The following is an 11,361-nucleotide window of genomic DNA, read 5'->3' as shown; positions in this document are numbered from 1 at the left end:
ATCATTACAATTCCACAAAGCATCTCCATTTAACTTTTTTTAATTGAATAATTGCATAATCATTTATCTAAATAATCTGAATTAGATTTAGAATAATTTTTTTTAATAATATATTTCAAACTTTCTTTTTAAATCTTTTCAAAATTTATACATTTTTAAAATAATATACTGAATTATAATAAATCATATTAAAAATTTATGCTTCCGTAAATAAATATATACAATTTAATAATTAATATTTGAAACAAACATTATCAAGACCGTTATGTTGTGAGGAGATTTGCCATATGAGATTTCATTTGAGATACGTGGCATGCCATGTCATCCACGTTCACACACCCAGAAAACAAGAGCGGTTTATGGTCGGCCTAAATTGAGAAAACTGGCGTTCAAACTCCGATTTGAATCGACTATAAAATTAGAATCTTGTTTTCTTCCGAATGACATATCTTGATGTCTGCTCTTGGATGGACGGCAAGTCAGATCTTTTGTGTATGGCCTGCATGGGCGACCCGCTCTGAAACGCGTAATTTTATTGACCACCTTCACCAGTCCCTGACTATTTACCTTGACTTGCAATAAGCTTTAAATGGGTCAATTAACTTTTTTTATCGAAGGGAATGCAGAATTAGCATTACAGTATCTGTTCAAGCTCTCATTGTTTTTCCTCATTTCTGTATGACAAAAAGTATGCAGCTATAACGCTTTTTCTTTTTTGAAATTAAAAGAAGCCCAGTCTTGCTCAACCTTGTTCAGTATTAGTGCTGCTGCAGTTTAACCAGGAAGACTGATCAAGTATGCTTCCAGCCTGGATACTTCTGGTTTGCGCAGTAATCCTCAATGTCCAAGCAGACCAATCAGGTACAATTCGTCATTCCTGTATGATAAAGGCTTGCATCTTATACTAATTTTTAGGAATGGCCAAAAATTGATTTCTATGTACCCCAATTCATTAATTTTTCATAAAAAGCTTGCTTCGATTAGGCCGGATGGTTGAGCCATTGAAAACCATGAACAGCGATTTTGTTTTAAAAGCTATATTCAAATGAAGAGCATCCGAGCTACAGCTACAGAGTTATAGAATCAGTTCTAGTAACTGCTGAGCGATTGATAAAACAAGGAATTTTCAGACGTTCATGAGATCGCCAGTTTAAAAGACCAAAATTTGTATCTTTAACCGTTTTCAAGTTCTTCCCGATGTACTTTTTCTATTCGGATTCTGAATGTATAAAACATTATTACTTTGGTTCCAAATTATAGTAAACTTACAACATATAAGAAGAGCACATAATTTGGTGTGTTATTTTTACCAGTTCTAAATGTCGGTAGATTGATAAATAGTTTCTCTGAACAGCACCAGATCCTGAATTCTGATTTTGACTACTTCAGAGTTTCTAATAATGATATCCCTTTAAAATTTCTGAGAAAGTTGAACTAAGTGCAAGTTAAGCATAACTCACTCGGAAGGGTCTCCAGGGTCCACTTAACTATTTCAATAGAAGAATAATCAAATATGCATAACTGTAATAGGTCTCCAACTAACCATAACAGGAAAATAAAGTATATCTACTTAACTTCGAGAGTTCTCCAATTAACCATAACAGAAATGATATCTGCTTAATTGTAACAGGTCTCCAGAAAACTAAAACAAAAAAAAAAAAGTAGGTGGTCTTTCAGAGTCCACCAGATCGGTTACCATTGATTTCCAATCGTTACAGATTTTAAGGCTACCCGAAATAAGCTAGAAAGAAATCTAATGTGGCCCCTGGAATCTTTTGAATCCATGTGGCCTCGTTTATCCTCTAGATTTGTGTGTTATAGGAAGTTCAAATTCATTGTACTTACATCTTGAGGGCTGTATGAATGAACAGTTTTTTGTTGATTTATTGTAGGGTCACTTAAGCAGAGATCTATTTAGCATAGACACAGCAGTGCCGGATAGAATTTGATAGCCTTTGATAGCATAGACAATTATGATGGACCTTATCTAAAATATAGGTCATTGTTCATACTGCTGCAGGTTTCATCAGCATAGACTGTGGTGCCACCAATGCCCATGTCGACTCGACAACTGGACTAAAGTGGGTTCCAGATGATGGCTTCATTAATGTAGGAAACCAGGCAACATTACAAAGCACTACCCTAAAAACAGTGCTGAAAGCTCTCCGAGTTTTCCCTGACAGACAAGCTAGGAAATACTGCTATGAATTGCCTGTCTTAAGAAACAGAAGTTATTTGGTGAGAACTACTTACTATTATGGAGATTATGATGGGAGAAATGCTCCGCCTATTTTTGAACAACTAATTGAAGGAACGATGTGGACAAGTGTGAATACCACAATGGATTATTCAAAAGGACTCTATACTTACTATGAGGTTGTTATAGCATCCACAGGCAAATCGATGAGTGTCTGCCTTGCCAGAAATGGTGACACCATTGGTGATCCATTCATCTCTGCAATTGAATTGAGGCTTTTGGAATCTTCAATGTACATTTCAACAGATCTTGACAAGTATGCACTTGCACTTTTGTCCAGACATGACTTTGGCAACTCGGCAGATAAAATCGTCAGGTAAGAAGCTCAAAACTCATGGATATACTAATGGAAAAGTAACTTATTTATTTGTAAAATTACCATATATACGACTCTACAGAGGAAAACTCCATTCATCTTAAGTAAAACATGATGGAAATTTGCTAAATATTATTTTGAATATAATCCTTTTTAGGTTTTGAGATTACTACCCACTTTGTTTATTATAAAAAATAAATCATTCAGTGTCCAAAATACAGAAACCCAATAACCAAAAGATCTGGTGCTGTGAGATTAATTAGACTCAGTATCTCAAATAATAGATCAAAATGTGAAACCAATCATCAGTTTTCTGCAAACAATATTGTTTGAATCAAGGTTGCATGGGGACAGAGGTATTTGAGTATTAAGGGTACTCTATTTTTCAAAATAGAGTACTTGGGCATGTTATTTTATAAAAAAATTGATATAATAGCTATAGAAAATTTGAAATTATAGGTCATGGCAATGGTCTTCCAAAATAAGAACAGTGATAAAGTTTTTGAATGCAATGTATTGGTTTTAATTTTAAATTTGCAATATGTCTGTATTAATAATATATGATAAATGTTTAGATGCATAATAGAGAAGGCATACTTTAAACATGAACAACAATCACATAACAATTACATATTGTGAAGAATAAACTTCTGACTTAAACAGTAACAAAGTTTACTGTTGATCAGTATTGTATTAAAGTTTTAAACTGATTACCTATTGAGTTGACCTTGATAAACAAGAAGCTGATATGCATTCAACAAACCAAAACAAAATAAAAAATCTTAATCAAGATCCTTAGCTATGATGCTCTCCCCTGAGTACTTGACACTTCGAGTGCATGTACCCAACACTCAAAACATATGAGTACGCATCCCGAGAGTAGGGTCATGTGTACCCATGCAACCTCGGTTTGAAAGGACAGAGTGCCAAATCTGTGCAACTTCTACCCTTTTGACTGATATGCCAAATATATAATACAGGACCAAATAACCAGATCACTTATGAAATTAATTAGACCCAGCAACTAAATCTAATGTGTGCTCTTTTCAATCAACATTGTTTGAGCAATTTGTGGCGATAGAGTAGCAAATCTGTGCACCTTTGACCCTTTTGGCTGATATAATTCCAAATAAATGACCCAAATACCAAAACCCCTAGTTACGACACACATAATAAATTTGATTTGAATCTAAACATCAATTTATTTTCAACCAACCTTGTTTAAATCAGTCATGGATACAAATTTGGAAATATGTGCACCTCATGCTCTTTTGGATACAGGAGACCCAAATTACCCATAACAAAAATATATGGGCAATGAGACCAGCTGGATCCAAGCAACAAACAAAATAAATCACATAAGTTCAATCATCACTTTCCTTTCAACCCACATTATTTAAACAAGTCATAAAGATAGAGTGGCAGATATGAGGACCTCTTCGGGCTTTTAGCAACATCTACACCTTATCCCTTACCACCTCTCCCCTGTCCATTAACCTTAGCCATATACCCACTATCCTTGTTCGTAGTATTCTTGTGCAGGAAATCCTCAGAAGTCGGCTATCCCACTGGGAAAAGAATATTGGGAGATCAACTCAACTAATATGAGAGGTTGCCTATTCCCCTGCACTGTAAGGGGATAGCCATTTAAATGATATAATGTACAAGTTAAATAAGAAAATGATCATCACATAATTTAAATGCCTTGCTGAAACTTAAACTTCAATATATACAATGGCCACTACCTGCGCCTCTTTTTAAATTTTATTTCTTTTATTAGATGGATTTTTTAAAAATAATTTGAAGTTTAAGTTGTTACAATTAAATTCATGAAGTTTCAACAGTTCATAATGATTAATATGCTAACTACTGAAACAGATTATATAGATTTTTGTTGTCGGAACAAATAAGAAGAAGAGAATCGATAGATCATATGATATGATCCAAAACGCTAACAACAAAAATCTACACAGTTTAATTCGAATCTTATCTTTTACTTTTTGTTAACTTCAATTATGATATATCATTTTATTGGAGATTCAGTAAATACTCTAATTCTTATTCCATTTCAACTGTGTACTCTACACTTCCCCTTCCACTTTCCTTGTTACTTCTTTATAATTCTTGGCCTCTCATAAACCTTAACAACCAACTAAAATCAGACTTAAGTTTGATAGCACATACAGCATAGTTGTGTTTCAAAGATGTAATTTTCACTGCTCTACATTTTGTTATGACAATGGCTAATTCAGATATCCAGATGATCCATACGATCGCATATGGCAATCCTTCCAGGACTCTCATAACAATGTGAGTAGAAATCTAAATACAAGTACAAGGGGCTTGTTGAATATCCCTCCGCCTAAAGTTCTTGAGACTGCTTTGACAACAGAGAAGGTAGAGCAAATGGAAATCCAATGGACTGACCAAAATCTCGAAAACAAAAGCTACTACATTGCTCTTTACTTCCCAAGTCTGAACATTGCAGAGCCTCAACAAGAGAGAGTTTTCAACATATCTATAAATGGCATTAACTTCTCTTCATATTTCAATGTTTCCATGATACCAAGGATGGTGGATGCAACAGATTGGACTCTGTCAGGGCCCACAAGTTTATTGTTGACTCCTGTTTCTCAGTCAAGTCTTGGACCAATAATCAGTGCAGGGGAATTATTTGAGATAGTTAGCTTGGGAGGCAGAACTATCACAAGGGATGGTAAGTCTAAGCCTAAGCCTAAGCCTGCCTTCATGTGTCCATCAATATTTATTGGATTCTTAAAATTTGTTTTACGGTCAAGTTACGTTGTGCTAACATTATAACAATGTCAACTTGACAACAGTGATAGCTCTGAATCTAGTAAAGCAGTATTTGATAAATGTACCGTCTGATTGGCATGGAGATCCCTGTTTACCAGTTGGATATTCATGGACTGGTATAAGCTGCTCGGGAGCTAGTCCCATCAGAGTACAAATCTTGTAAGTGTTTTCCTCTTATTTATATTGGGTATATGAATTTGAATATTTAACTGTTTCGATGGTTTCTTTGTCAAAGATTGGTATAGTGTTGATTTGGACATTAGTAAGAACACTGATGTAAAAGAAACAGGTGATTAGGTAGCTGCTAGGTTACGGTCATAATTATTAGATGTATATTTGAGTTTGATCCTTATTCAAAAAATTTCGTCATAATAAAAAGGCACAGAGATCTAAACGAGTGAAACAATATTCTCACGGGCATTTATAAAGGTTGTAGAGTAACAGTGACGGTAAATCTATATTTCTGTGCTTAAAATCTTAATTGCAAAGTGGAGGAACAAACGATTCATTTTTAGTTCTGTATTAACAATTCATAGGTTGTTTAGTTCCTGTATTAACATCATTATGTAGACAGGATGACGAGATTGTTTAAAAAATTAGGGATTAGTTAGCTGTTGAATTTAGGATCTCTCTTTCCTGTTGGGATATTTACGACTGAATTGTCAATTCTTTTGGTGACAACTGCATTTTGATTCCATGTGTGGTATATCTTCCTTCGTCCCCCTTTTAGCCACACTACAAGGAGGGCCCTGATTTGGCTTGGTTCTGTTGGCTTCAACTCTGTTACTGCAGTAAACTTTTCATGAATTAGTAAAGAGTCAAATTCAAGACCACCTAATTGCTGTTAGAATATTCTACCATTGAGCTACTGACTATCTTAAGGATTAACCTTCCAACCAATAAAAATGAGATATATTGAGACTTATCTTAGAAGAAGTACACTTGTAACTGTATTTTTTTGGCCAACTTTGCACACCTGTAGAGCATAAATTAGATATTGGATTCAGACAATTTGTTTTGGTTGTCTTCGTATGTGAGTTGGCAACTTTATAATATTTTTGACTTCTAGGTATCAATGGAGTAACCTGCAAAAATTGTTAAATGACCTGGTATTCAGTTGCACACTAAAAATTGTCAATACTTACATACAAATGTTGTAACATAAGTACTAGAATGTCCCAATAAAGGTGCAGGTGCAGCTGATGATTGTCCTAGAGATCTTTGCCTCCTACTTGTCCGTCACGCACAGCAGTAGTTTGTCAGCAAGTAAATGCCAGTAGATGAATTTGAATTTTGAATATAAGGGAATTATGGAAAGCTGTAGACACATAGGAATGTCAACGGACAGTTAGTCTGGCGGAGAAATAATTTGAACATCAGTTGCGTAGAGGAATGTTTTGTATTGCAGCAGCAACTGTGTTCCTGAAGAGTTGGCAGATAACTTGAGACAAGAGAAGAAGTCAGTTTGAAGCTCTCGACGAAGGATGTATGCTGAGTTCAAAATCACTTTATAAAAGTTATATTATAATCAATAAAAAAAAAAAATTGCTCATCTCCAATCTTTTTATTGTTTGAGTTTTTCTTTATATGCATCATCAACTGATTGACAAGCTGAACAGGAATCTCAGTAATTGATATTTTTAATTTGGGAGTTTCTCCCTTCGTTTGGAAGGGATTCAAGATTAAGCAACACTGTTTGGTTCTGTTAAATATGATATTTTTACTGAAACAGGAACTTAACAAGCGCCGGATTGAGTGGATCACTATCTCCAAGAATTGCAGATTTAACTGCCTTAACTCAAATGTAAGTTATCTTAAATGAGATTGAAACGGTTCCTCAACAGGGTCAAACTTGGAAGCCTCCAACTCAATAATGTATTATCCATTTATTAATGATTTAATGTTCAAACTTGGAAGCCTCCAATTCAATAGTGTATTATCCATTTATTAATGATTTAATATTCACACTCGGAAGCCTCCAACTCAATAGTGTATTAATGATTTATTATTGTGACATAGTCAAACTTTGTTAGGTTGTAATTTTATGTCACCCATCAAAGTTAGGTGCTCAAGTTTAGTGGCACATGTTCAAGTGGATTGGTCAAATGGGATAGGTGAACTTGATTTATCACACTGCTTTGTAAATCATAAATGGTTGTGAGAAGCCTATGTAATGAGGGATTGGAGAGGAGATGATATATTGAATTTTGTTTGCAAGACTCGGTGCTAGAAGGAGACTCTCCAAGCTCAAGTTGTGGTGATGCTCCTGTAAGAACTTGTATTGCAAGTGTATTGTAATCTTCTTGATTTAGTAATACATTATGCAGGTTTTGGAAGGTGGGGTTTTTCTCCTGAAAGGGTTTTCCCATGCTAATTACTATGTCATGTTATTCATTGTTATTTTGATTATTCTTTTGTGTATTTTTTAACATCATTGTCATACTTGAGCTGAAATTTGCATAGTCATCCTCTCAAGATTAGAGTAGGAAGTGTTTTCACATACCTTTACTTCCTTTCAAGTGGTATAAGAGCCTAGCCAATTTTAGTTTTAATTGTTGGGTACAAGGTTTTTTGAGCTACTCAAGGTTTGAGTGCTTGTGTAGAACATTTCATTCGTGTGTTGTAGGATTGTAAAGATGGTAAGCATATCGGGGAGGATTGTTGTAGAAAAGTTTTATGGCACAAACTTTGAGATGTGGAAGTTGAAGATGGAAGATCTATTGATTGATCAAGATCTATGGGATGCGGTGGATGAGAACAAGCTGAGGTCTGCAGATCCATCTTTACCAGCACAGTATGATGTGGCAGACAGAAAACCTTAAGGTCTCATCAGATTTTGTCTTGTAGACTCAATTCCAATAAATGTCCATGAAGAACCTATTGCAAAGAAGCTAAGTGAGATTTATCAAGCGAAATCACTTGTGAACAAAATTTTCTTGAGGAAGAAATTATATTCCTTGAGAATGGAAGGTGGTGGACGAATTTCAAAGGTCTAGTAGACATTCGAACAAGATGTGGTTTAGGTTAAAAGACTTTTCAGATGCTCAGAATTTTGTCCACCTTCCATTCTCAAGGAATATAATTTCTTCCTCAAGAAAATCTTGTTTACAAGTGATTTTGCTTGATAGATCTCACTTAGATTCTTCCAAAGCTTCTTTGCAATACGTTATTCATGGACATTTATCAAAATTGAGTCTATAATACACAATCTAATGAGGCCTTTAGCTTTTTTGTTTGTCACATCATATTGTGTTGCTAAAGATGGATTTGTAGACCTTAGCTTGTTTTCATCCACTGCATCCCATAGATCTCAATCAATCAACATATCTTCCATCTTCAACTTCTTCATCTCAAAGTTTGTGCCGTAAAGCTTCTCTATATCAATCCTCCCCAATATGCTTGCCATCTTTACAATCCTACAATACACGAACAAAATGTTATGCACAAGCTCCCACTCAAACCTTGGTTAGCTCAAAAATCCTTGTACCCAACTATTAAAATCAAAATTGGTCAGGCTCTAACACCACTTGAAATGAAGCAAAGGTATGCGGAAACACTTCCTAGTCTAATCTTGAGAGAATGACTATGCAAATTTCATGGAGCTTTCCAAATTTGACCATTAAAAACATGCATGCACTATTGGGTTGGAGGCTTCCAAATTTGACCATATAACAAATTAAAAACATGCATACACTATTAGATTGGAGGCATCCACTATTGGGTTGGAAGCTTGCAAGTATGAGACATATTTCTCAGCAAACAGCAATGCAGAATAGTCTTCACTGAAATCATCTCACATATCTTGGATTAAAAATTCTTGACTGGTAGATGGCTTGGCAACAACAATCTGTCCGGCCCAATTCCGGATTTGGTCTCTTTGAAGTTGCTGACGACATTGTAAGTACTTGAAGCTCTTCTTTAGAATAGAATGTATGAAATTCATCATAGTCAAAATTGGCTTTTTGATCGATGGTTCTTTATACATGAAGGCATCTGGAAGGAAACAAATTCAGTGGAAACATACCCATTTCTTTGGGACAACTTACAAATCTATCTGAACTGTAAGATCGTTAATTCCCCTGCACATTTCTTTTAGATTTAAAGGACAATAACATGTTGAGGTGAAAACTAATTTAAGAAGAGTTCGTTTATATGGCAGATTCCTGCAATTCAATGATCTTAGTGGACAGATACCCAACAACCTATCCAACAATACGAAAATAAATCTTGGGTAATTGAATCTCCTTAAATATTTAACCTTTTATTTTTCTCGTCTATTCATAGTTGTTTCAGCATTTATAGACCCATTCAGCTTGTTTTCGCCATTTCTAAGCATTACACATGATTTCTGTGTTTCAGGATTCGTCCAGGAAATCCTTTGCTCGTGAACTAATCACTTGGAGCAGAAAGAATGTCAGCAAGCCATCCAGGATTTCTGGGTTTCAGGATTCATCCAAGAACAATATCTGATTTGAGGTCAATTGCATTGGGACTACTAAGCATCTGATTCGTTGTCTCTATAAATTTGTAATAAAATTGGCTCTAAATTTTGCCATTCGATTTCCCTCAACCCGGCCCCAACGATAGAATCCCAGCAAAAAATCACCTTTAATGTATCAAAACCAGTCTCTCTGTAAATTTAAGATGTGGGGTAAATCAATTGACCGCGATTTACAGAAAGCATCTAATTTGTTCTATTTATAAATTTGTAAGAAAATTGGTTCTAAATCTTGTCATCTGTTGTCCGTTCAATGCTTAAAATCACTCTTTGTAAATTTATGATGCATGGAGTAAATCATGTAACGCAACTCCTCTCGGCCTCCCATTAATATTTTGCTCTTGCCACTTAAACATTTTTTTGTCCTAATTTTCACATTGGCTCTTACTTCTTTTAACATGTATAAATATTTTTAAGTAAATAATAATCATCAAAATTTGAATTAATGGAGCTTTCAGAATTTCAAAAGCCAATATATTACAATGAAATTACGAGGGGAGTCAAATTTGTTAAAAGTAATGTCACTTGTCTCCCTTTTAACTTTTTTTTACTACTTACTAATTAGATTTATTTTGATGTTTTGATTAATAATTAGTTTATTGCTATCGTGTATAGGATTTAAATGATATTAGGGTCCATTTGGTTGCTGAAAGATGATAGGAATTGGCTTTTCCAAAATCTGGATTTGAAATTTTTTTCCGTATCTCTCAAAATTGGCAAAATGGAATTAGCATATCGAACTTCCAATTTTGCCTCAAAACTAGGTTTTCCAACTTTCTACTAGCAAGTAGGAATTGAAAATCAAAACCCGGTTATGTTTTTTAAGGAGTGTAAAAACAATAGATTGGACTACTTTTTGAAATTTGCCTTCAACTCCAAGCTTATGTATAAAAATGTGTCTTCACATGAATCTTCTGAGTGAAACAAACAGTTCAAGTAAAATCCCAAAAATTGGAATGAAGATTTGCAAAACCTTGATTTGGCTAAACCAAGGTTTGTAGAAATCCCAATTTTTTAATCCCACGAACCAAACATGCCCTTAACTAATTCAAGAGTATTAAAAAAATTACAAATATTGACTCATAAATTTAATAAGGTTTATTAAAAAAAAATTGATCATTATATGTAGGATTATTATGTTATGTTCAAATTTTTATTTAAATAAAATACATAAATGTATTTTTAAATTAAAATTGATATAATTCATTCAATTATTAAATATCAATTAAATATTTGACGTCAATATTTCATTAAAAGAAAATGTTTGGAGGGATGACATAGTTGCTAAAGCAATTTGGGCTTGTTTCATATAGGTCTTGAGGTTTATTTTCATTGCCTCAATTTCCTCCATTGTTTGGATGGTTTCAACTTCTTTGATAGCCTCTAAGAGACTAGTCTCGTTTCAACTCACCCTTTTGTAGCCCAACTTAGCAAAAAGTTAAGCCCAAGGAAAGGTATGATTGGAACCAATGA

At 34.3% G+C, this 11,361-nt stretch overlaps 1 protein-coding gene across 1 annotated transcript; it reads left to right on the top strand.

The window, feature by feature from the left end:
* The first annotated feature begins 463 nt into the window (after positions 1 to 463).
* Positions 464 to 10,118, top strand: LOC149571030 (putative LRR receptor-like serine/threonine-protein kinase At1g67720). Its single transcript, XM_089808367.1, has 9 exons — positions 464 to 861; positions 2,021 to 2,573; positions 4,826 to 5,289; positions 5,414 to 5,549; positions 7,123 to 7,194; positions 9,219 to 9,287; positions 9,380 to 9,451; positions 9,550 to 9,621; positions 9,750 to 10,118. Exons 1-9 carry the CDS (start codon positions 798 to 800, stop codon positions 9,781 to 9,783), a joined length of 1,536 nt encoding a protein of 511 aa, XP_089664493.1. The 5' UTR covers positions 464 to 797; the 3' UTR covers positions 9,784 to 10,118.
* Positions 10,119 to 11,361: the final 1,243 nt, after the last annotated feature.

The sequence above is a fragment of the Cupressus sempervirens genome, chromosome 2 (genome assembly GCF_028749045.1).
Source record: "Cupressus sempervirens isolate cs-2001-9-10 chromosome 2, ASM2874904v1, whole genome shotgun sequence".
Taxonomy (NCBI): Eukaryota; Viridiplantae; Streptophyta; class Pinopsida; order Cupressales; family Cupressaceae; genus Cupressus; species Cupressus sempervirens.
This window is presented reverse-complemented; position numbering and strand designations above follow the sequence as displayed.

What these genes read in the sequence shown, in the direction of transcription:
- LOC149571030 (XM_089808367.1), top strand. Translation starts at nt 798, where the DNA reads ATGCTTCCAGCCTGGATACTTCTGGTTTGCGCAGTAATCCTCAATGTC. An exon ending in CTTACAAATCTATCTGAACT is followed by an intron (nt 9,452 to 9,549) that starts GTAAGATCGTTA and finishes TTTATATGGCAG; the next exon opens with ATTCCTGCAATTCAATGATC. An exon ending in AATACGAAAATAAATCTTGG is followed by an intron (nt 9,622 to 9,749) that starts GTAATTGAATCT and finishes TCTGTGTTTCAG; the next exon opens with GATTCGTCCAGGAAATCCTT.